Source organism: Agelaius tricolor, unplaced genomic scaffold (assembly GCF_023055355.1).
Source record: "Agelaius tricolor isolate 1412-34295 unplaced genomic scaffold, bAgeTri1.0.p SCAF_2, whole genome shotgun sequence".
NCBI classification, from domain to species: domain Eukaryota; kingdom Metazoa; phylum Chordata; class Aves; order Passeriformes; family Icteridae; genus Agelaius; species Agelaius tricolor.
Window position 1 is genome coordinate 73,214,600 of NW_027269262.1, and position 24,963 is coordinate 73,239,562.

Consider the following 24,963-nt stretch of genomic DNA (forward strand, 5'->3'; position numbering starts at 1 on the left):
GATCAAGCAAACCCTGCTGTAAACATCCTCTTTGGGCAGGGAACAAGCTCTTCAAAATTGGTTGTAAAATGCCTAGCACAGGTTGACTGTTGAGATATAAAAAAGTGCAGCAGAAGCTGCAGAATTTCCAGTCTAAATATACAATGAGGAGACAGTACAGAAGTATAAGACAGTCCAATGATCTTTCTAAAAGTAGCCCCAAAGTGTGGTCTGCTGAGAAATACAAAGCTCCAATGGTACCAAATGCTCTCTGTGGGTGGTAAACCATCCCCATGTGGCACTCCACTGGTATATTCTGCAGGAGTAGCCTCTAATTCCCACAAGACAACTTTGAGTCACCTTCTGAGACTCTGCAGTAGCATAATTATGTCTGAGCAAGAATGACTACCCTAGCTTGTTTTTTTCTCTTTTGCTTATGTGCACTTGGAATCTCTACAGAAGACATAAATCATAGATGAAGCTCTTAGGTTTCCCTAAACAGAAGCATAGTAAGAATTGGGTTGTTAATATTTAATCTCTGCAAAATCAGGTTCAAAACACTTCTGCTTTTCTTTTGAAGTGCCTAGAAGACCATCCTCTATATGCCAGAAAAGCATTTGAGGCAGCCAACGTGGTATTTTGTTTTGGTGCCTTCTGGTAGAGCTTAGAAACATGGAAAACATGATTATTAAAAAATGTTGATGAAATGTGGGCTTGAGGAGACCTCAGTAGAGATTAGTTGCAATAACAAAGATGATTGTAAGCAGGTAAAGTTCCTTCATTTCCTCTAAACAGAGTATGTGAAGCTGATATAATCTATGTCCTTCCCATTCCTGGACTTCATATTTATCACTACCACATCACACTATCAGGGATGAACCTAAGGTCTGTTTTGGGTAGTTCTCAGAAAACAATTTTAATCAGCAGCTGGGGCACCCCAGCTGTGTGAGCCCCTTTTGGGAGCCATGGACTCTGCTTGCAGTGTAACTTAATTGTCACAGACTCTCCCTTGTCTTCTGACTAAAGATGACCTGTAGGTCGGTCACCAAGTGGCAGAGAACCACAGAAGAATAGTTAGGCTGCTGGGCAGCACTGAGACCTAATTGTTTGGATTTCCAGCTTAGCATGTGAGACTTGACCGAGCTGAGTAAACTTAAACAGCAGCCCTGAAAAGCAAACATCATTTATCTCCCTGGGTTTGGCCATGGGACTGCCATCTCTGGCCCTACACCATGGCTGCTCTTGGGGTTCTCCAGGAGGTAGGGGTGGCCATGCACACAGACCTGTGCACCCCTTCCAGAGCTGTCATCAGGGACTCCAGTGTCCTTTTGATCATTTTGCTTGGCTGTTTCCTTTCAGATGTGTCTTCTTGGTGGGTTGGTTTGCTTTTAAGCAGGAGGAGATGACAGTGGAGCTTTATTGTAGCTTTAGCAAGAGAAGAGATGATGAAATGATGAGGACCAAGAGAAGGGTGATGGACAGAGCCAGCTATGATGACCTGGTTCAGTCAAAGCTGGTGCGCTTGGCACTACCTGCCACTGCCTGCAACTACCAGGGAGTTGGACTGAGGTAACAAAAAACTGAAGATATAAAAAATGCTCAAAGTTTAACTTTTGCTATAACAGGAAAGATAAATGACAACAGTTGTTTGATAGCTCAGGGAACTGTCAATCGGGTTTTTTAGCAGAAGATATTTTATAAAGCCATTCTTTGCTTTGAACATACAGAGCAGCAAAAATGAGTGTGACATCTCAAAGACTTTGAATGAAGCATTTGTTACATAGTTTCAAACTAACTTTCTTTTCTTTTATTTTCAGATTTTAGAAATTCTAATATTCTGCATTCTCCTCTATTTTTACAAAAGAAAGGCTGTGAAACACATCATGGTTTTGTTAATGATGGTAGCTCTACTGGGTAAGAACATATTATTCACTTTAATGTTCCTGTCTGTTACTTGATAATTCCTTGTCACTCCATCTCTCCAGACACTTAGGATTCAAAGCAGTGTGCTTGAAGAAGAGTCATTGAAATCATTTCACATGATTTTTACTGTGGTCTCTTTCTGAAGAGAAAAGCTGATTTTTAAACATAGTTTCTACGCTTATTGCTGGGACTATTTCTTTTCACAGATACCCTCATATTAATATGCTATGTGTAATGATATTCTGAAACTTGTTTTAAATAAAACTTTAGGTTTTTTATATCCTGGGAAAGTGAACTACTCAAAACTTTGCTTTGGAGAGCAGGCTGTGAAAATCAGTTCTCTAAAACAGAGCAGCTGAAGACCTTCTAAGTGCTCTGTAAACAAGTGCAGTGATATGCTGTGACTGTACTACAACTTCTAACTATCTATGACTATTTGCATATGCAACATTTCATATTTTACAACCTTTCCTGAAGAAGAACAAGAACCCAGTGGACTACTGAAGTTTGTTTTCTATCATTGTCACCACAATCAATAACCAGGGAAGATAGAGGAGATAATTTTATTGGCATCTTTTGATAAAGTTAAACTTGAATCCATTTTGAGACATGTCAGGAGTTCATCTCTAAATCTCCTATGCTTGTAGGGTTATATCTAGAATTTTCACCTCTCCATGTGACAAATTCTCCTGTCCTTGTCTTGTCATTTCTCCATGAAACCCTCTTGGGACACAAGTCTTTGGTTGAAGTGAAGGTGCCATTGAAGTCAAATTATTTTTTCTCTGATTTCAGTGGGTGCAAAGACTTGCAGTCTGCAAAGACTTGCATTTCTAATGGAGATGACCATGAGGGTTTTTGATAAAATAGAATTTCACTAAAGTTTGCCAGGTACAAAATTTGGATTTAACTGAATGTAAAAACCCTCACAGATTTATTAACTCCCTTCCTTCAGGGTAAAAACCCTGAGTGGTTTCTTACTCAGCTAAAAACTCAGACTTCCAGAACAACTTTTTGGGGACAGTCTTCCTATGTCGGTTTCCAGGCCCTAGGAGTATTAGGATCTGTAGCTCTGCAGAAGCATTGCAGGATTTCCTTGCTCCCTGCATGAGGCAGAGATGGAAGAGCCCCCAGAGGCTTAGGTCTAACTGCTGTTGGTTTGGAGGAGGGAAGTGTGAGTGTGGCTATCCCCAGCTCCTAGCACAGATGAGAGTGGCTATCCCCAGCTCCAGGCACAGCTGAGAGTGGCTATCCCCAGCTCCAGGCACAGCTGAGTGTGGCCATCCCCAGCTCCTAGCACAGATGAGTGTGGCTATCCCCAGCTCCAGGCACAGCTGAGAGTGGCTATCCCCAGCTCCAGGCACAGATGAGTGTGGCCATCCCCAGCTCCCAGCACAGATGAGAGTGGCTATCCCCAGCTCCAGGCACAGATGAGAGTGGCTATCCCCAGCTCCTAGCACAGATGAGAGTGGCTATCCCCAGCTCCAGGCACAGCTGAGTGTGGCTATCCCCAGCTCCTAGCACAGATGAGTGTGGCTATCCCCAGCTCCAGGCACAGATGAGAGTGGCTATCCCCAGCTCCAGGCACAGCTGAGTGTGGCTATCCCCAGCTCCTGGCATAGATGAGTGTGGCTATCCCCAGCTCCTAGCACAGCTGAGTGTGGCTATCCCCAGCTCCAGGCACAGATGAGAGTGGCTATCCCCAGCTCCTAGCACAGATGAGTGTGGCTATCCCCAGCTCCAGGCACAGCTGAGAGTGGCTATCCCCAGCTCCTAGCAGAGATGAGTGTGGCTATCCCCAGCTCCAGGCACAGCTGAGAGTGGCTATCCCCAGCTCCAGGCACAGATGAGAGTGGCTATCCCCAGCTCCTAGCACAGATGAGTGTGGCTATCCCCAGCTCCAGGCACAGATGAGTGTGGCTATCCCCAGCTCCAGGCACAGCTGAGTGTGGCTATCCCCAGCTCCTGGCACAGCTGAGTGTGGCTATCCCCAGCTCCAGGCACAGCTGAGTGTGGCTATCCCCAGCTCCAGGCACAGCTGAGAGTGGCTATCCCCAGCTCCTAGCACAGATGAGTGTGGCTATCCCCAGCTCCAGGCACAGCTGAGAGTGGCTATCCCCAGCTCCAGGCACAGCTGAGTGTGGCTATCCATCAGCTCCTGGCACAGCTGAGTGTGGCTATCCCCAGCTCCAGGCACAGCTAAGAGTGGCTATCCCCAGCTCCAGGCACAGATGAGAGTGGCTATCCCCAGCTCCTAGCAGAGATGAGTGTGGCTATCCCCAGCTCCTAGCACAGAGCCTTGGAGCTTTGGCAAAGCTCTCCTGAGCTGCTCTGCAGCTCCCAGCATGGCTGTGAGGAGTGTGGAGCACTGTGCACTCCTGAGCAAAGGTCCAGCCAGTCCTGGACTGGGTCCAGCTCCTCCTCCTGCATAACTGGAAGCCTGAAGATTTCCAGATGTGTTCCTCCACATCACTGCTGCAGTTGTGGGCTGGCCCACCATGATGCTGCCCTGAGCACACCCTGGGGGAGCTGGGCAGTGGGTCTGGCCAGCCCTGCTGCCTCTGCCCTGTGTCCTGCCAGCCCTGGTGGCAAAGGGACACGAGGGACACGCAGAGCGGCAGCAGGGCTGCAAACCTGTGCCCTGGCAGGCACTGACTGCAGAGTCTGCTGCTCTGCCTGCAACCAAGCAAAAATACATTTTCAGCTGGGGGTGCTGAGGTTTTTGTGAGCTTATGCAACCTGAGGGAAAATGTGTCATTGTTTCTGCTCTGTTAAAAAAGACACAAACAAGCAAATCCTGGCTCACGGGACCTTCTGAAATACTGACATTTCCCTTGAGCATGAGACTCAGAACTGCATCTGACTCTGGTTCCTGCAGCTGTCCTGGAGCCTGGCAGTCCCCACAAATCTACACTTGGACCACTCTGGTTGGTCTCTGACCTTTCTGCTGAGTGAAGTGATGGAGAGACTGAAAAATTGTCCATTACTTTGCTGCCAGCTGTGACACAGGCACTGCCCTTGCAGGTCCTGCCTGCTGAGGGGGTGAGTGCTCATGGAAGGTGATACGGTCCTGGTGCAGTGTTCATACTCCATGATGTAAATTAAATGTGGAAAGGTTTCTTTACAGAGGGGGCAGCCTTGTGTTTCACTGCATATGCAAGCTATTTTCACCATCAAGAAAATACAGAGGTGATCACAAAATCTGATGAAGTTTTGCTTAGTACAATTCTGCAAATTCATTTGGTGAGAATCATTTTACCTCATGTATACACTCAGTTATCATAAGTTTGGGGAAAACATTTCAGATTATAGTGGGATTTCAGCTGGAAAGTGACATCATTTGTCACACTAGCTTTGAGGGGAGGTCATTCTGACAGAGAAAACAACTCCTGTTTGTTTGAAACTTGTTTTGGAGTTACTTTAATGAAAAATATAATTTCACTTCTCAAAGAATAGAAACCAACCAACCAACCAAACCTCCTGGTGCTTTCATTTCTGTTTTGTTAATATTTTAAGGTGTGGAAACTGGTCTTTCATCAGAAAAAAAAAAAATTAGCAATCTTTACCCTTAGCATGACAATTCAAAATACTAATTTTTTTCCTGCAAATGTTCTTTTAAAATAATAACTTCCCCATGTTAGAGTTCAAATCTCAGTTTTATATTGATGTCTTGTTGGGGCTTGAGTGTATTTCTTGACTTTGTATCACAGCATTTGCACTACTGCAGGCCAGTGTTTGACCTCTGCTCAGTTTTACAGCTGTGTTTGTTGAAGCACTTCACCTGTTTCCATTACAGAGAAAGAACTGAAGTGCTGGGGGGAAAGGTTGTCATGAAAACAGTGAATTTCATGGTGGTGAACAGGATCATCACAGGATGTATGCAACTCTTAAACTCCCTCTGAACTTTTGGACTTTCTATAAGAAAAATGCTTGCAAGCAAACCCTCAAACCTGCATTCATTCTTCTTCCCCCTCCTTTTCTCCCAACCTTTGGCCTGAACCTTTTGCACAGCACAGGTCTTCTTGCCAATCTGAATGTTACAGGAGGATGAATCAGACCACTGAAATCCAACACTCCTCAGCTCTGCACCAGGGTGGAACTGGATCTCAGCTGGGGGATGCTGCTCCTGACAATTAATTACCTTTCTTCAAAGGTCATCTCTGCAGCCTGACTCTTGAATTTTTCAGGGTTTTTTGAATTTGTTACATTTTATTTGCAGGAATCTCAGACTTCTTGGGTTACCTTCCACAAACCAAGAGCTCCAAAAGGAAATCTAAAGTAACTCTTAGTTAAACTCTCAGCCCCTTTTCTGAAAGATTTCTCTTGCAAAACCTCTCTGAACTGGTGACACATATAAAACCCATTGCTTGCTGTCTGAAATTTGTTTGTGGTGATACAATGATAGTGATTAAATGGATTGACAATACACTGCTGAAATACTCTTTCTGTGGGATAAATCCAGTAAATGGTCTCAAGAGCCTGGCTCTTGAGTGCAGACCCCTGTGTTGTTTGTCTGCTCTTCATATATATAATGCATGGGGAGAGTTAGGTGCTTTGGGATGTGTTCCCAGAAGTCAACTTTGTCCAGCTCCTGTTTCAGAGGAGAAATCCTGAGGATGATGAGTTATTTGAGGCTACCAGTGACACATGCAGGCTGCTATAAAGAGGCATCCTAACTGCTTTGAACAGATAGCCAGACCTCTCAGATGTCTCCTGAATACTGTATTATGGGCTCCAAATTAGCTACATAAACTATGTGGAGCTAAATAAAGTATGTGTGGAAGATGTGGAGGCTGTTGTACCACCTTCAACTGGGAGTTCAGTGAGCTAAAAAGACTTAAAGGCAAAACACAAAGTGTACTTAGATCTAAGGCCACTGAGCTTAGCCAGTAGCTTAGCAAGCATTTATCAAATCATACACTTGTTTTAGGTGCCCAAGTCCTTCATCAGTCTTATTTTAAGTGATCAGTCCTGTGGCTCTGACCTGGATCCTTGTCCTCCCTCAGTGATGCACTGAAGTACTAATCTGAGTCCTGCCCTGCTAATCTCTTCCCTTCCCTTCCAGCATCCCTGACTGTCATTGCTGTTAAGGCTGTGTCCAGCATGATAGCACTTTCTGTGAAGGGGAAAATGCAGCTAACCTCCTCCATTTTCTATATCATGAGTGTTTTAATGGCAACTTCTTGTGCTTTCCAAATCAAGTAAGTGAGATTCTATTTACCTACTAACCTTCATACATGTTTTATATGTCAGTTTTATTTGGTACTGATAATGATTCCAGATACAAGTTGCAAATTAAGGCAACAAATTTTGGCAGAACCCTGACAGATGCAAAAATTGCCTCCAGCTGGTTGAATTGTTTATTTAAACTTTATTTCTTAGTTTGTAATTGATTGTTATGGACACCACCTCCTCTCATTATCACCTTCAACAAGGTCTTCCCAAATTTGCTTGTCTAGTTTTGGCACAGGTCTTAACACACTAAGTGAAATTTATGCTTATGTAGTCGTTTGGGGGTTCCTTTTAGAAATCTTTATTGCTGAATAATCAAATGACCGTGATTATTCTCATTATCCATGTCTGTTCCCCAGCTTTATGGCCCTAGTCAGACTGGAGAAGGGAGTGTACCCCAACTTTCTCCCTGCCTCTGTTAAATCTGCATGTTGCACTTTGCTATCCTGCCTGACTGTACCTTTCAAGTTCCCCCTGCAGGCCCCTGCTCTGTGAAGTGATTGGTTTATGCTGCCTGTGCAGATTGCTGGGGGTGGCAGCATGGTAAAATATGTCTTGCAGCTGAACAGAGGCTGTTCCCTTTCTGCCTGTCCCTCTGCTTCTGGTGCTGATAGCAGCCTTCAGTAATCTCATCTAGACTGCTCCAGTGTGAGCCTGAGTAGTTCCTTGCATGATTATTTTCCAGTAGAAAAGCCAGCCCAGCTTTTTCATGGCAGAACATACCATTCCCATGTGGAATCAGAAAGTCCATGCATTATTATGCACTGACTCTCCATGGCTGACTCAGGAACTCCCTGGTAACAGATTATAAAGTGATTTACATCCAGCTTGTCTTCTCTGGGAGAACAGCTCAGGGCATTTACAATAGGAAATAAGAGCTTGGTAAATAAGAAGCTGCTGAATTAACCTCTCCCTCTTTTTTCTTTTTTTTTTCTTTCTTCCTTTTGCTGGCCAAAATTAAAGCAGAAGTGAAACGTGCCCATTTCATTCCCTGGGCTCAGCATCCCTTTCTCTCTACTCTTTTGGATTTTCTAACAGGGACAGTGCTGTCAGTCTAAATTTTTCATTTTATTTGTTTGCTCTCTTATTTTATATGACTGTCATTCATTAGCTGAGAACAGCCTGTGTTCCAACAATCTCCTGGATCCAACACCGGGCCTTGCTATCACTGATTTAGTCCCTGTGACCAAGTTTGTTGCAAATGGGAGAAAATAATGAGGTGTTTTCAATGACTTCAAAATCCTGACTATCCTGTGGATATGTAGGATTTCTTTATTTTTAAAGCACCATGGAGACTGTTCAACAGTTGCTAAAATAACCACGCAATTATTTTAATGGCTAAAACAGATCCAAGCTTGGATTTTTACTGTGCGCATATATTGCACCAGAGAAATATTCAAGTGTGGTTCTTTTTACAGGCTTGAATATAGTCTGCAGACTCCTGATTTTTCTCTCTGAAATGACCATTCACATAGCAGAATATCTACAGGTGCATCCATGATGTCAGCTCATGATTCATCACTCTATGGGTGAATGGTGATAGCTGTGGTCTCTGTACAAGTGGGTTAATGACTTTGCCATTTTGCAGATTGTGCAGGCTGCTCCCTGGCCAGTGTCTCAGTCCTGCAGCTCTCTGTGCAATGCATGCTCCTGTGGTCCTGCACACTCTTGCTCATGGTTCTGGTGAGAGGTCATGTTGCTTTTCTGAAGAGCAGGGCTGAGAGTTTCCAACCCAAGGAGCTTGAAGCCACCTTCCTGGACTTTCCCTGCAGGACAGAATGTTTCTGGATGTGAGTGCATGGATAAACATACAAATAGGTGTTTCTGTCAAGCTGGAGTGAGCAGTAGCAGCAATGTGGACTTCAGCAAAGTCCAGAAACAGTTCCTACCAGAGCTCACATGTTCATGTCCGTGATGCCAATGTACCCTTACACAACCTGTTTGAAGTAGAGCAACTTGTCCCTGGCTGCTTGCAGGCAGCACTGCTTCCAAGAACCAATGCAGATCATAAGCAATAATACCCCAGCATTCCTCCCTTATCTGTGGCAGAAAAAATTTTTCCAGCAATGCTTCAAAAATATGTCCATTGAAAGCCTGTGGCCAGAAGAATCCATGCCAACCTTTTTGCTTTCACCTATTCATTTTGACTCTGCAGAGTCAAAACCAGAAAGTAAATTCAGTATCTGTATGCTGTCCAGGGCTACTTGCTATTGTGGTAAGAAATGGTCACACTTATTGTTAAACTGACAAGAAGTGGCCTAACCTGACTTAAAGTGCAAGGGATCTCCTGTTGGCATGAGATACAATAATGCTTATCTTTCAGGTTCTTGAATCAAGCAATGCATCTGTATGAAGCAACAGCAGTTGTCCCCATTAATTTTGTGTTCTTCACCACCAGTGCCATCATTTCAGGTTTGTTTCTGACCTTCTTCCTCTACAGAAAGATTTTTTAAACATCAGGTTTTCAAGAACAGGAACCCTCTGAATAGAACCCCAAACCCATCATATTTGTCTTCACAGAAATAATTTTTTCCTAAGTCATAGGTGTTTAGAGTGTTAGAGCTAGATCATCTTTAAGGTTCATCCCAACCCAAATCATTCTATAATTCTATAAAAATAATCAAATTCTAACCTTTCCAAAATAGATTATGTGTGATTCACTGTACCTTGCTGGCTTACTAGAAGTACCTGCATTTATCCTAGCCTCATACTGACATCCAGTAAATGCATTTACCATGTGCACACCAGTCTCTCCCTATACGAACTGGTAGAGTAATTTTAACAGCCTGGCAAACTACTCAAATGACAACCAGCTGTGCTTCATAGTAGTTAGCGTATATTCCATTTCAGAAGGTGGAATTCTGGGTTAAGTGAAGGAAATAAAATGACTACAAAAACTTTTTAAGCATTTAACATTTTATTCTGGGTGAGAACTTTGAACTCAGCATTGTTAAAGAGGGACTGCAAATCTTGGAAATGGTGTGCAGTGCAAGAACATGAGCTGGGAGGACGACTAAGATGCTGTATCAGCAATGAGCCAAAATGATCATGTTGTTAGAACATTTATGACTCATTTTAACACACGCTGGGGGCTTTCCTGTCATTGCTGTGCAGGAGTTTCTCATGCAGAGCTGCCATTAATGAGAAGGGGAGTTAGCTTCACGCACAGATTGCCTCAACACCTGTGTTAGAAGAGACCTACACTTTGTGACCGAGAAGAAACTTGTGCCAAAAGGGGGTTGTGTTCCTGTGACCATATGGGGAATTTGGCCAAGTGCCTCCTTATAAGATCAAGTACCTATTCAGGAATGGCTTAATAGCTTTGAGAGTGGATACACATGCATTTGCACCAGGTTAGTTAAACCAGTGTAGGGCTTAGAAAAGCAACCTCTGCTGAATCTTGCTGGGGTGCTTGTAGAAGGTACCCGCTGTCAGGATTCCCCCATCCCTAGTTACAGCCTTTGAAGACACAGTCACACTTCAGCTGCACTGGGTCCCACTGGCATTTCTAAGCAAAGCTCTGCTCATCAGTGGTTTTAAGCTCATATACTTGGCTGTTAATAGGGGCAGCTGAGATCCAGATACACATCTGGTTCTGTCACCTCCACTACAGAGGTACTAATTCCTGGAAGCGGGGCGAGCAGAAAGAGCTAGCGATCCCTTCAGCCAGAAAGATTTGGCAAACTTGGCTGCTGGAGCCCTTCACTTGGAGTAAACCTCAGGGACACAGTTAGTTATTGAAAATCTGTTCCCAATTGGAGTTAAGATGTCCACATGCTCTGCTGGAGTAGCTTAACGAAGTCCATGAAGAACCTCTCAGCTGTATTGGTATGTCACTGCTTGTGAGTAAGACCTCGAGTTTGACCTGCACAGAAATTGTTGCTGACAATGCAAAAGATACATGCATCTGTGCAATTACTAACCCAGCATGTGTTCCAGCCTGATTGACTAAATCTTCTCCAGTCCTATGCAGTATCTTGAGAAAGCCTAGCTTATGGAATATAGGACACAAAGTGAACACATCACAATGTGTATTAATACCTTATTTGGGATTTTTTTTGCTCCGTTTAAGCATGACACTTCTCCTGACCCTCCCAGCTGTAATTCATATCACTTGGAAGCCAGTCAAGATCTGCAATTCTTGTTTCTGTCACATTCCAGGGGTCATATTTTATCGGGAATTCCAAAGTGCAGCTTTACTGAACGTGTTCATGTTTCTGTTCGGGTGAGTGTATCAGCCTAAAATCTGCACTAAGGTTTGTACTGAAACAGCTTTGCCTTCTGCAATCTCTTCTTTTCTCAGTAAGCAGAAACCGCCTTGTTATTAAAGTATTATGGAATAGCCATTATAGTAGGATAAAAAAAAAACATTAAAGGAAAGATTGATGTCTGTGCTTTGGGAGTTTGGAGGCCTGGCTTTGAATCCAAATATGTAAAAATGTGAGACACTTGTGAACTACTAATCTCATGATGGAATGAAAAACCAGCATCATCTGTTCCTTCAGCAGGAAGGAGAAGTCACTGCTCTCCACCAAATATCAAATTACAGGGGGTGCTTTTACAGCTGTGAGACATCTCCTCCCATGTTGCCTTCCCCTGGTGTGTCTGGCTGTTTTTTCCTGCCCCTAGGCATGGGCAATTATATGAGCTGCTTGCCTACAAGGCAGTACTGTAATAACTCTCCCCCATCTGCCTATATCAAGAAAGACACAGTGTGCCTGCAGAAAAATTCAGAGCATGCTAAATGTATTTTTGAAGAATGGCCTAGGTGTTGTGAGAGCAGAAACCTGGGTATCAGCACCACAACAACTTTTGGGAGAGGTGACCATTATAATAATGGGCACAAAATGTTTAAAAGATCTCCTGGAACTGCTGGAGGTGTCTTGCACACAGTGCTGTCAAATAAATGGGGCTGATAGCTACAAACATCTTCATCTTCTGCAGTTGGGCTGGAGTAGGTGCACACAGCCACTATCTTGTCTGACTGCTGGAAAGGACACAAAAAATGGAAAAGAGCAACCATGTATTTGGCAGCAAGGAGTTAGGGGTTGTGTGTCCAACACACAGCAGAGAGAAGATGTGTCCAGCCATAGCAGTTTTTCACTGCTCCTGGCTTACAGCCTGCCCCCGAGACACGCAATCAAACAAGAAAAACAACAGAGATGTTGACTGTGCGCAGCCAGACTGAGTTGTTAATGAAACTGCACATGCTAGAACGCTAACTTGGATGCTCTGGGAAGATTTGCTCAGGGATTCAAACGTTGAGGTCTCACACCCACAGGCATCTGATTAGGTATATATTGCTGGAAGTGTAATTTTGGCTGTGGAGTCTTTGGAACTGATAATAAAGCTTCAGGAGGCAAAACTAGACTGAAAGAAGCCCAAAATAAATTTACAGAGCTGGCAGGAAGAAGTGTTTCTTTATAAACTCAGCAACTTGGGTTTGGAAGTCCTTGAAAAAGAAACATGGAAAGAAATTCTCATCTCAGATACAGTGAACTGTTTCTAATGATACTATGCCACTGTTGTTTTGCAGGTGTCTCCTGTCTTTCCTTGGTGTGATTATAATTGCAAGAAATAAAAAAGAGGAGCATTTACAAATCCCTTTTATTGACTGTGGACATATTCCTGGTAAGTAGGGCTTTTTTTCTGTCTCTGTTTAAATGAGGTTTCAGATAATGGGATGACCTAGGAGAATTGAGTCACAAATATGCTCTAGTCATATTTAATAAATATACTGTTCACTTGATTTCTATTCCTGTTCCCAACAGATTTTTCAAAGAATTTTTCAGGATTTTTCCAAGCTATTGTTACAACCAGTCAAATGAAAACAATGATTAGTGGAGCAAAGAATGTTTAAATGATGGATTGGTGGGGAATTTGTTTTATTGAAATTCTTCACAAAGTTGTTGTTTTTCCTTCTCTCACCACGTTTCCTTAGGAGAAAATCTGACAGGCAAAATACAACCAGATTCTCATTGTTCATGCTATGGCACACTGAATAAGGAAGATGACTTGGTGAAAAGTCAAAGCTGAAAGAAGAAAGCACTTTACATGCCAATTAACAGGAGGAACACCACTGGAACAAGGATCAGTAGCACCTTTTTATTGAACATATTCAAGTGTACATTGAAGTCCTGTATGTTGATGAGACATAGTATTATTTAATCCTAATTAATTTATCCCATGATTGTACCAAATGTGTCCTAAAGATAAAGGAAGCCTTAACAAAAACCAAATCACCATTAATGAAATGGAATAGTCTCCTAGTATCAATACCTCTTGAGGACATTTTTAGAGTTTTAATTGCTTTTAAATGCAATGAGCACAGAACAGGATTATAAAAATTCCCCTTTGGAACTCCTCAGATCTGTGTAAATGTTTAAAGACAAATGTGAGAAATTAGAATTTTTGTAAGCGATTTCCAAGTATTCTGCTATATATATAATCCCTTTTAAACCCTTTTCTTCCTGTTCAGGAGTCAAAACTGTAAGTATCTATGCAGTAGACACAAACAGAATTGTGTCTACTAAAAAACAAAAATAATTTTGTATTGGGCGTAGAACAATCCTGATTATCTCCTACCATCAGATAAATTCTCTTACCCTCCAAGGCAATCAGTACTTGTGTGAGCAGTGGGAAGACAGTGTTTGCCACGAACACAGGCACGTGGGCACAGGGACACCTTTGAGGTGCCCAGCCCAGGCAGGATTAGGGCACTGTACTTGACATTTTACATCCTCCCAGAGGAGTCCTGTGCACTGGGCTGCACTGGCCTGGGCTCTATGATCTTTTAGCATAGTCTGGCCTGAGTTTTAGCTTTTGTTTTCAGCACAAGAAGGTTTTAGTGAAGAATATGCATGGTTCTTCAGAGGAAGTGGGGTAGCCAGGGTCCCTCTCTTGGTATGTCTTGGAAAAATACCTCTAAAAAAGTAGGGCAACTCCTGTTACTTCTGCATGAGGAAAGGCTGTAAAAAAACAGGACCACAAAGAGTCAACATAATTGTGCAATTTTCTCTTCATTAAATGGTTGTGTCTCCACACTGATTTGAAGAGCCAGCAGTGATGGGAACAATGACAGTACAGGCTTTGTGCTCAGATTTGGAACGTCTTGGTGTCTCTCTGTCCCAGTATCCCATCAAAAAAGCTTCTTCAAGGAATTCCTCATGGGTGCACTTATCCCTGTGTGGTACCATTGATCCACCTCAGCCAGCACAGGGGTTTTGGTCACATCCCCTGCATAAACAAATGAAAGTGCTCTTGAAAAATGTTCATGTCTTGTTATAGGATTGAATTAAGCTGCAGTTATGGGTAGGGACAGTAATGGGTAGGGGCCATAGACTGTGTGTACTTTGTTTCAGGTCTATTTTTTTTCCCCAAGTAATTGTTTATTTAATTTTAAGCTGAAGATCCATAAGGTAGTTTCATTCCAAATGCTGCAAAGCACACACAGAGCTGCAGTATTTCGTGTGCAGCAATGTCCCAGGAACTATGGTATCTGGGGACTTGTGAAGCTGCTTTTCAATATGGGGCTTTTCCAGCTGACACAGGACAAGACTCTGTGTCTGCACCTTATGGTACCACCTGCTTGGCTTGGCCTTCCTTTCCTGCCTAGCATCTTGAGTTCAAGTTTCTAAAGATTAAAATAAAAAAAGCACATGACTTTTACATGCTTTCTCCAGGGAGTAAGGACATGCCTGTCTTTCTTTTGCAAGTCAAATTTAAGCTGCTTTCTAAGTCTCAAGTGAGAGTATGTGCTAAAGATGGAAATAAGAGGCCTACAGGTTTTCATTCTGTGACCTGGGAAACAAATGGGTGAAAGGATTTGGTATTGTTGCTTTTTTTAAATTAATGGCCTTGGGCATCTTTCTGAAATCTGTTTTCATGGCTCAGGAGGGCTGCAGGAGGTAATAGAGGTTACCTACCAGGTGTAGGATTTTCTCTTTAAAGCAATAAATCAAATGTAAAAATCTGGGGCAAAAGTTATTTATTTTAAATTACTGGATTTCTTCTTGAACAATGTTTTTTTTTCTTCCTATGGGTTTATTAAAAAATTTTAAGAGTTAAAGTGTTTTATTTTATCTCTAGTGTATTTCAAAATAATTTGTGGACCGAAACACTGGTAGAAATTATGTGCAATTGAAAGTTGTGATTTGATATGAACCTTGAGATGTTAACATATTCCAACTAATTAATGTATTACAGGATTGGAAAAACTCAGTTATGAGAATTCGTTACTGCTCTGCCAAGAAACGGACATGACTTGTTTCAAGAATCAGTTTCTAACCAATGTTGTTTTCAGATTCTGCTTGCCATACTTAGGTTGCAAACACCACAGACAAATGCCTGCTAAAAGAAAAGCCTTTGCACTGGAATAAAACAACATCTCTGGGGCCCTTCTCCTTAATAACGAGTTCTTTTTTTGCAGTGCTTTTCCTGACATCAAAAATGTGGGCCAGATAAGCTGCAAAACTTGTGCCTGCAGTCTGAATTTTCCTGAACAGATCCTCCATGGGATCTGCAGAAATCAAACCAGGAGAAGGTGTGGTAGGCAGGAAGTGTCTCACGTGGTGCCTCAGGCTCCAGCTTGGGATTTGTGACAGACCAGGACCAGCAGGACTCATTTAGTGCTTGTTCCACTGCTGGTCACGCTGCAGCAAGAGATGAAGTATTAACTGGCCAGGGGCCTGGAAATGGGAGCTCTGGAGCAGAGCAAGACTGTTTAATTTTTACTGTAAAATATCAGGATTCATTTACCAACAGTTTCAGCTGGCAAACAACAAAGTTTGGACTGGATTTGTCTGTTTGCCCCTGGGAGAGGCCTGGTGTTCACCTGGTAGGCTGGTTGCCTGCTACTCACTCCAGCCCAGCTTTTGGCAGACTCACATTTTGCATGAAAGGGCACTGGTCACCTAAAACCAAAGGAAAGAGGACAAACTTTATAAGGGTTTGAGTTTCTGTGCTTTGGATCTGTGGTTTCATGCACCTGGCAAGCTGCTTGAATGGATCAGCACTGCCAAAAGGCTCATCCTCTTTTCCCAGCTGTGAGGTCCTGTGGCTTCCTGGGGCCAGTTCAGCTCACCCATCCTGTAGAAAGCATCTGCACCCTTCTCCTTGCTGGGATGGCTCTTTGAGCTGACCCAACCAGACTGGAACATGTGATGGGACAGATGTGAAAAGGGGGAGAGGGAGTGAGACCTTTCTTTCTTCGGGGGAACCATAATATTATTTCTCTCCTTCTGAGGAGATTCTCTATATGCCAAGCATTCTGCTGAGATCACTCTTCTTATATCACCATGCCCCAAAAGCAGCTAAGAGCTTCCTGAAAGTCTCTTAAGTGCCAGACTCATTGGCTTGTGTATATGGAGTGATGAATGGCCCCAGGTGGGGCTAGGATAGCAGCCTGTGGCAACCAGCCGCGTCCCAAGGTCAGCTAAAAGGCCGGACACGTGTCTGACTATAAAGGATTCTGAGGGCTAATTTTTTTATTTTCAGTGACTGTTTGCAATAAGGTGTGTAAACAATGCTGGAAGGATGGACTTCTATACTCAAACTGTTCTCAGTCATGCAATATCTCCTTCCAGGCCTCTTTATGCAGGATCAATGGTTGCTTGCAGAGAAAAATCTCCCTTTTATAACACTGGGGTGCAGATGATTAGACTGACCTGTCTGTCAGTGTGCCCTTTTGTTAGTGTCCTCTGAGGCTTGACATTTTTCTTGTTCAAATTTGTTTGTTCATTCCTTCTGCAGAAATCAGCTGGACTGTGTTAGCAACTAACTTAAAGGAGATAGAGGCTAAGGACCATAATTATTACTGGAGAGCCAAGCTGGAAGATTTACAAACCAAGGCCATTTCATATAGAGAAATGTTTAGTGGTCTCCATTCTCAGGAGTTTGAGAAATCCTGAGTTTTTGGGTTCTGGGATAGAGTCAGGGACATCAGTGAATAAATAGTGATTTAATATAATTTTGTTGTGGTTTTAGTTTGGGTTTTGCTTTTTTATTTATTTCCCACCAGTTTAGGAGTGAAGGATGATTGTTCTCTGCCTAGAGAAGCAGGGAGGAATACAAAATTCCCTTGGCAGATGGGAGATGCTTCAGCCTTTTGAAGCTGGGGAATTTGTAGAGGCACCACCCAAGCACCTGGCTGATGTAACCCTTTAGTTATGACATCAAAGGAGGCAGCACTGGCAAATACATCACTACATATTAAGCACTCCTGACCATGTAGGAAGGATCCTTGTCCTCTTGCCATGTGCTAAATCTGTTCAGAGCACATGTAGCCAATCTGGCCCCTGAGGCTGCACATAAACACATTGAGACATGCTAAATGGGATGCCTTGAGCATCCTATCAATGCCTCTTGGGCATGTACTGTCTTTCATGCAGAGCTCTAGTTGGGTCTTCCCTTTAGGGAAATTAGACTGTGTGATATCTATACAACACAGGATTGCTCTGATGAGAAGATACAGTACTGCCAGAATATTCCCATCACCTGGGAAGTGTTTCTAGAGAGTGCTCAGCAAGGAAGTTGTGTAAACCTGCAGTCTTAGATTACATTCCCTTTGCTTCCTGCTTACCACAGAGTAAGCATGGATAGTTTTGGTATCCACAGAATCTCAAGAATCTCCAGACCTAAGTAAAGGATTAGGTGGCTGCTGAGTAGGGTTTTTATTTAATCTAAATCCCAGTTTTGCAGTTAGGCCCCTAAAGCTTGTCCAAGACTTTCAAAGTGCATTTCATAGTACAAATCTCCAACAGTATTTTGCTTGCTAATGGACTCAGGCATCAGTCCCAGGGGAATCTGTCAGTTCCCAAGGTAGCAATGAGAGGGATGCTGTTGGGCAGCAGACTTAGAAATGTGTTGTGGTGGCAGGAAAGTTTTGCATGAACACAGAGCAATTACTCCAGGGGACCAGTAAAGTACAGTGCTCTCCTGGGCTCCTTTTTGACAGTGTCAACAGGGCACTTGTTGACAGTTTTCAAACTACAGCTACTGTAAAGGAATGATTAAACAGGTGGTGCTAACACTGACTGCTTTACATGGAGTCAATATATCACTCTAGTCCATGGCACTAATACCTTAAATGTGAAAGGTGGCCTGTGGCCATTGATGAAGGAGCCAATTTCTGTACTTTGCTAAATCACTTTGGGAAAAATAGAAATGATTGATTTAAGCCTCCAGCACAAACATGCACTTGCCAGCTCTCCAGTTGAAGATTTCCACTCTTGGAATAGGCATTGCCTTGCCTAGATGAAATCTTTGGAGTCTGCTGCCAGGTCTTTTGCCAGAATCATTAAACTGCTTGAAATAACAGCACTGTCATTTGTCTTCCATCTGATAGCTTGTGGGCATAAATCCAGAGCAACATGAGCACAAGATCAGGAGTTTTCTCTCCATTTGAAAAAAAAAATTAAAGTTTTTCTTGAGTTTCAATAGCATGTGTACCAGGTGCAGAGCCTTATGCTGTTTAATGCTCTCCAATGCCCTCAGCCAAGAGTAGGAGAGAATGCTTGCATGGCACAGAGGCTGCCAATTAAGCAGCTCTTACCTGTCACTGAAGGTTGTGGCTGGTAACACCTTGTACAGCAATAGAATACAACAACTGCTAGACCTTCTATTGATTTTTCAAGAACTGCTGTTCTGTGCTTTACAATGCAAAAGGGCTGAGGAATATCATTTACTATGACCAAGCATTGCAGTTACCCATGTGTTTATTTTTACTGACAATATTTAACAGTGAACAAACAGCACGTCCCGACAATGCTGCCGGGATTCCGGGTGCGTGGATGCAGGACTTGATTCAGCACTGGGAATAACAAAGGTTGTTGATATAAGAAGGCAGCTTTATGTCATCTGGCCTGGCCTCCTTTACAGTTCAAGTCAGGCAACCTCCTCCAAGCACTTGTGTGAACCCTTTGACCCATCTACAGAAGAAAACAGCCCATCCTCTCCTACTAGTCAAAGCAGAGGAACCACCAATGCCATTAGTAATTTTTACTAGTGATGAGTCATTGTTTGCTTTTAAACTCTGCCTTATGTCTATTTTAACTTGTTTAGCTTGCAGCTATTTGCCTTTTGCCAGTGGTTTAAAACACTCGGTAAGTCCCTCTAGCAAAATACAGTATGATGGATTTTTCACTAAGCTAGAGACAAGCCTTCTAAGTCTCTCACCATCAGATATTTCTGTCAGCCCTCAAATTATTTTCTGTGTTTTTTTTCTGCTTTCTCTCCATTTTTCCAGTGTCTGCATTTGGCCAAACACAAAGTAAAAATCAGATCATAGCAGCACTGAAGAAGTAGCACAGAACAGGATGAGACCCAGCATGCCATGGTTGGATGCCTGGCTTCCCCACTTCCCAGAGGTGCAGCCCTGCCACCTCTCCAGGGAGGTGCCTATGCTTTGTTTTGACACTGTAATTTATTGTTGGCTGTTTTGCATGCCCAGAGATGCAGCCGCCTCACTTCTTTTCAGTGATTTGATTTCTGACTCATTGCTGAGGTTGGTGGTGGCCCAAGGAGTAGGTGCCCCTGCCCAGAGGTCTCCAGGAAGTCCAGCACAGCAAGAGGCTTTGAAAGCCTCTGGCCCAGGGTCTGACACAGGTATGGTGGTACCTGGCAGTGGTAACAAGCAACATCACAGAGCTGCCCTTTCTTCAGCACCTGAGAGATTTGAGAGCTCAGTCCAGATTTGGGAGGAGGGTGACTAACTCAGTGACTGTTTGAGGTGTGGTAAGTAAATACCACACTGGGAGGAGTGCCTCAATGTGGGGAGACCCTGCCCAGGTCAGTCAGACCCTGCCCAGGTCTCTTCTCAAGGATGGTGAGGGTGCACCAGAGAGAAAAGATGCTGATATTTGACAGATGCTAATATATGACAAAAAGGTTTCTGCTCTCTCTGTCCCTCACTGCTCACAGCCTCACAGTGAGCCTGTGTTCTGAAAGCAGCACTTTGGGCATCTTCCCTCCAAGAGGACACAAGCATCTGGCAATGCTGACTGGGACATCCAAACCCCAAAGAGTAGTGGGATGTGCATACCAGCCCTGGCATCTTTGGATCACCATTCAGGTGATCAGCCATTAATTTACTCAGGCTGTGGATCTCCCCACACTGAGGTTCCCAGGGCACCCCACAGGGTCCAGCTCCTGGGTGGACCCTGTGCTTCAGGTCCTGCCTCTCTCTGAACAAGGAATGAGTGTCCCCCAGCCCTTTGGGGGATATAGGAGTTGAAATACCTTTGCAGTGGAGGGAATATTGTGGTGCTTTTACAGCCCAAGGTGTCACGTTAAGCCACAGAACAGATGCAGCTATTTTGCTGGCAGCTTTACACAGCAAATAGCTTGGATCCAGTGCTCTGAGGTGTTTGGGGTGGTTTTTCTTTGAATTTTCAAATGAAAAGATCCCTAATATCACCTCAATTAGCCTGAGATAATTTGTGGTAGAGTTTTTCATTTAAAAAAAAAGTTTCCTTTAATAGTGAAGTCTTTGCAAAAGGCCCTGTCAGAGCACTTTAAAAGTGATTACAGTGACTCACATTTTTAATGGCTTTTTTTTTTAATCTCAAAAATGGCTTTCTTCCAAATAAAATCCTACAAGGCCTCATATAACAAACAAGGGTTACTGCTCTTTTCCACACATAACATGAAAAATATCCTTGAGAGGAGCAAACTGCAGCCCATCTGCTGGAGCTTGGCTGGCGTGCGGCGCAGCTCGCTGGCCATTACGCATGGCTCTGGGTAAAGCAAACCACCTGCTTCCTGCACCAGGGCCCACAGCCTCCCCCGTGCTGCTCCGAGCAGCAAACCCATCCAAACTGCTGATGGGGGATGACAACCTTGGCATTCCCTTTCACTGCATTTGTTCTTGTGCCATTTGTTGTTCACTCAAGTGCTCCGTAGACTTTCGTCTTCTTTTCCATCGAAACTAGAAAAAGGCAGGCTTTGCCAGGGATAAATAGACTCTTCCTTTCCTGTCTATTGCGTTTCCTCAAGCTCCAGCTGCAGTCAGCAAAGTCTTCAGCTGGGAGCCCAAAAGGGCACCCATGAAAGGGCAGGGAAAGGAGAGAAGTCTTGGGGTAATTTTGTCAAGGAGCAATTGGAACATCAGCCCTTCCTCCTGATCCAAGGTCTGATGCTGCACGTTTGACTGAGCTGAGCCTTTCATGTTTCCCACTTATGTCAAACAAGTACTCACTTTAATTCCAGAAGCATCCCTCACATGTACTTCCCAGACACATTTCCTAAACACTTATAGCACAGACAAACTGTAATTTTGCAAAGAATATGCTGAGTAAAAAATGGCATTTCCCCCAAGCTGCTTGCCATCATGCTGCAGAGCTCTGCCAGCACCATTACACTGCACATGCTGAGCATCCTCTCATGGCCATCACTGTCCGTGAAGGGAAACCTCTGCTCACCTTGGCCACTGCTCAAAGCAGATGAAGGATGCATCACCCATCCACCAGCTGCATGGGCAGGGTGCCCTGCAGCCCTGGGCCCAAGAGGTGGGCACAGCTTCAAAGGATGCAGCACTTTACAAAACAAATGGCTTTCTATGGCCTAAGTGAGGTCAGGGTCCTCACTGCTCCAGGTACCTCTTAGTGGTCAAAACATTAATATGAAGTCTAAAAGTACAAGTTGAAATCCTTTCCCAGTCTGAGCTGGAGACTATTAGCAGTGTCTTGAGGAACTGGAAGAGCCAGACTATTGGGAAAAGAGCACTTCTGCTCAGCCTTGACTCTGCTGCAACAGTCTGGAGGGTGCTGTGGCAGCACTTCATATTGCCATCAGGACAAGATGCTTCTTTCCTTCTGTTTTAAAAAGAAATTAAATCCAGTGCTGTTGTTTTGCTAAGAAACAAACAGTTTTCACTACCTCCTTCACTGAACTTAAACCATACTCTTAAATTCATTGACTATAAACAACCATCAGTAGCACCCTGAGGTAAAGTCCTCATATGAAAAATTTCCTCTCAGATGGGAAAAATTTGGCACTTTTATGATCAGCTCAAAATGTGATATTTACAGCAGAGAACAAAGCAGTGCTGCCAGCTGTGCCCAAGACTAGGACATTTTTCTTCTTGATATATGTGTTATTGGAGAAAAAAATGTTCATGGGTATGTGTGGTTAACTGCATACTTAGGTGGCACTGATTAACATTTAATTTTACTCTCCCTGTCATGTGGTTGTTAGAGTGCCAGGTTCCATGCCTCTCAGTGTTCAGAGTGCACCTTTTTATTATTTCTTTCTTAGAACCAAAGTTGTGCAGCATGCAGTAAATATAATTAAAACTCAGTTAAATTAGTTGTTTATGATGCATAAAAACGTTTTCTAATGCAAAATAATATCACATTTTTAAACATGTCATTAACCATTGGCCAAAACAAAATCATACCTTAAAAATGCATCATGTTTATCTGGCCAAAACTCAAGCCTATGTTAATTCATTTTGTTATGCTAAATGGTGGCTTTAAACCACCAAGCCACTGGCAGAGTGAGGTGGCAGCTGGGCTGCATGGAACAGGGTAAAATGTGCAACATTCACTTCACTAAAGCACGGGTTATCTCAACATCAAACTACAAGAATAGAGTCCAAAAAAATTACAGGAATGGTCCTAACTCTGTTTCAGCAAATGTTGGTGCTCACAGAGTGCAGAAGCCACAGCAGATACCAGGGCCCCTGTGTTTAACTCCAGCTGTCTAATACCTAATAACCAAACTGCTGGGGTTAGCTGGGGGGTTACTGAGAGGCATTCAGACCCTTGCATGGGCCTGCAGTTACAAAATATTGTATCCTAGTACAGGTAAGAGACTCTCCTGAATCCCTCACTGCTTGTGGGTAGGGCAGTCTTCCGGTTCCCTTTTCCAAAAAATTGAAATCAGATTAAGTATCTAATAAGTATCTGTCTATCTCTATCTATCTATCTATCTATCTATCTATCTATCTATCTATCTATCTATCTATCTATCTATCTATCTATTTTAAGCTCTAAAACCTGGCCTCCTCCTTTCTGGAGCAACAACTCCCTGTTGCCTCTTCCCCATGCCCTCCATTTGCCTTTCACAGCAGGGCTTTGGGGTAGTGCTGTGTCCTTGGTGATGAAAGAGGCACCAGTTTGAGTCCTCTGCACACATTTGTGTTTGACATCTTCTGCTTACAGTGCTGTCCTGAATCCTTCTGGGCCAGCCTCATATGCAGCGTTTTTGAGTGCTCAGAGGCAGCTGGGTGTGTCTGCAGTGCAAATAATTCACTTAGATAAAAGGCAGCTGTGGAAGCCAGAAGATAAGGGGCCAATCTGTATGTCTCAAACACTGATAGCCAGATAGTTATGGAGCCAGCCAAGAATTGTTGGTAATAACCATGCCTGTGAGAAAAAACAGGATGTGTCTGGACAAGGGTGGCATACAGAGGAAGGGCAGCACTCTGCTGGGACAAATGCTCTTGTTCTGGCTCTTGGAAATAAGCACAGCACAGTGGAGTGCAAGCATGAGAATGAGACTGAGAAGTAGGCATGGACTGTCAACCAAAGGTAGATCCAGTAGAACTGGATCAAGAACACATCTGCCCCCCCCAGAGCACTCTGGCTCATTTCCAAAAAGGTCAGAAAGAACAGGCTGCTCACAATAACTAATTTGCATTAAATGCAATAAATTTAGGTTCATGGCGGGAAAATACTGTCTATAAAAAGGCACCCCCAGGACCCTGGACAACCTTCATTCCCTCCCTCTTTTCCTTCTTTCCTCTCCCTCACTTTAGTCTCTTTCTCTCCCTCTTCTCTTTCACCCTACCCCTTATTCAAAATCCACCACAGTGTGCTCAGACTAGACTAACTGGGAGCAGCACAGCAATTTCCACAGGCTGATGGAGCTGTTAGGTGCAGTCTTGGCTTTCTGCAGCCACAAAGCTGTAATGTGAACTTCTGTCCATAGCAACAACCACCTCTTCTCTTTAAAGGGGAGCTGTGAGGAAATCAGAAGACTTGCATTTGACTGGAGGCTACATGGTAGCTGAGATATTCCAGAAGTGATATTTATGTCGGAAAGGCCAACCTGGCCTACTGCAACAGTGGTAGTAAGGGCTTCAGCAACATCTGAGGTGGTGTCCACTAGACAAAAAGAGTGCAGTAAATTAATATTAAACTGCTGGTTTTATTAGTAGTAGCAGTAGCATCTAGTATGCTTCATTCATGAGTATTAAGCACCTGGTGGAAGATGGAAGCCTGATACTGCAATCTGTCATTGACTCTAAAGAGTACAGGCAACACATTAGGCAGGTATTCTGTGTCTTCACAAATAAATGAAATAGTGAACAGACTCTTCCAAAGAAGTGTTTCCCCATGCTCCTTAATCCAAAGTTCCACTAGCTTTTTTGAGGATTAAGCTGCAGACTGTTCGAGCAGTCTTAATGTAGCAATTTTCATGAATAACCAACTGAAGATTAGGCTGCCCTTTGAAAGTAGTGACAGCATGGTGTGAGAGTTTGGGCAGTTTTGGGATGGGGGAGGTAGTAGGGAGTTGCTTTGTTTTAGAATTATCTCAGAAACCATTCTCTGAAGTCTTGCAGAAAGGAGTAGTCCCCAGAGCAGAGGTGGAGAAATGCTCTCCCAGGGCAGGGACACGAACATCTGAGAGCAGAATTGCATTGTTCCCTAAAGCTGCCAGGTTGGTCAAGGATTGCTTGGACAGCAGGGGGGTGGTTAGACCTCTCTATTGTTATTCACAGCTTTAACTTACCACAGAATGGGAAATAGCACTATAATTGTTGTCCTAGGGGAGGAAATGTTTAAACTCAGTGCAAATACAACCCATGCTGGTGTGCTGTAAGCATTCGTG

The 24,963-nt window shown here is 43.5% G+C and overlaps 1 protein-coding gene across 1 annotated transcript in view; it reads left to right on the plus strand.

The window, feature by feature from the left end:
* The window catches only part of NIPAL2 (NIPA like domain containing 2), an 82,191-nt gene extending 66,992 nt beyond the window's left edge, over positions 1 to 15,199 (plus strand). The window contains exons 7-12 of the mRNA XM_071421533.1: positions 1,797 to 1,893; positions 6,965 to 7,100; positions 9,455 to 9,543; positions 11,293 to 11,356; positions 12,668 to 12,762; positions 13,073 to 15,199. Of these exons, the coding sequence (XP_071277634.1) occupies positions 1,797 to 1,893; positions 6,965 to 7,100; positions 9,455 to 9,543; positions 11,293 to 11,356; positions 12,668 to 12,762; positions 13,073 to 13,167 (576 nt within the window). The 3' untranslated portion in view covers positions 13,168 to 15,199. The remainder of the gene's footprint in view (positions 1 to 1,796; positions 1,894 to 6,964; positions 7,101 to 9,454; positions 9,544 to 11,292; positions 11,357 to 12,667; positions 12,763 to 13,072) is intronic.
* Positions 15,200 to 24,963: the final 9,764 nt, after the last annotated feature.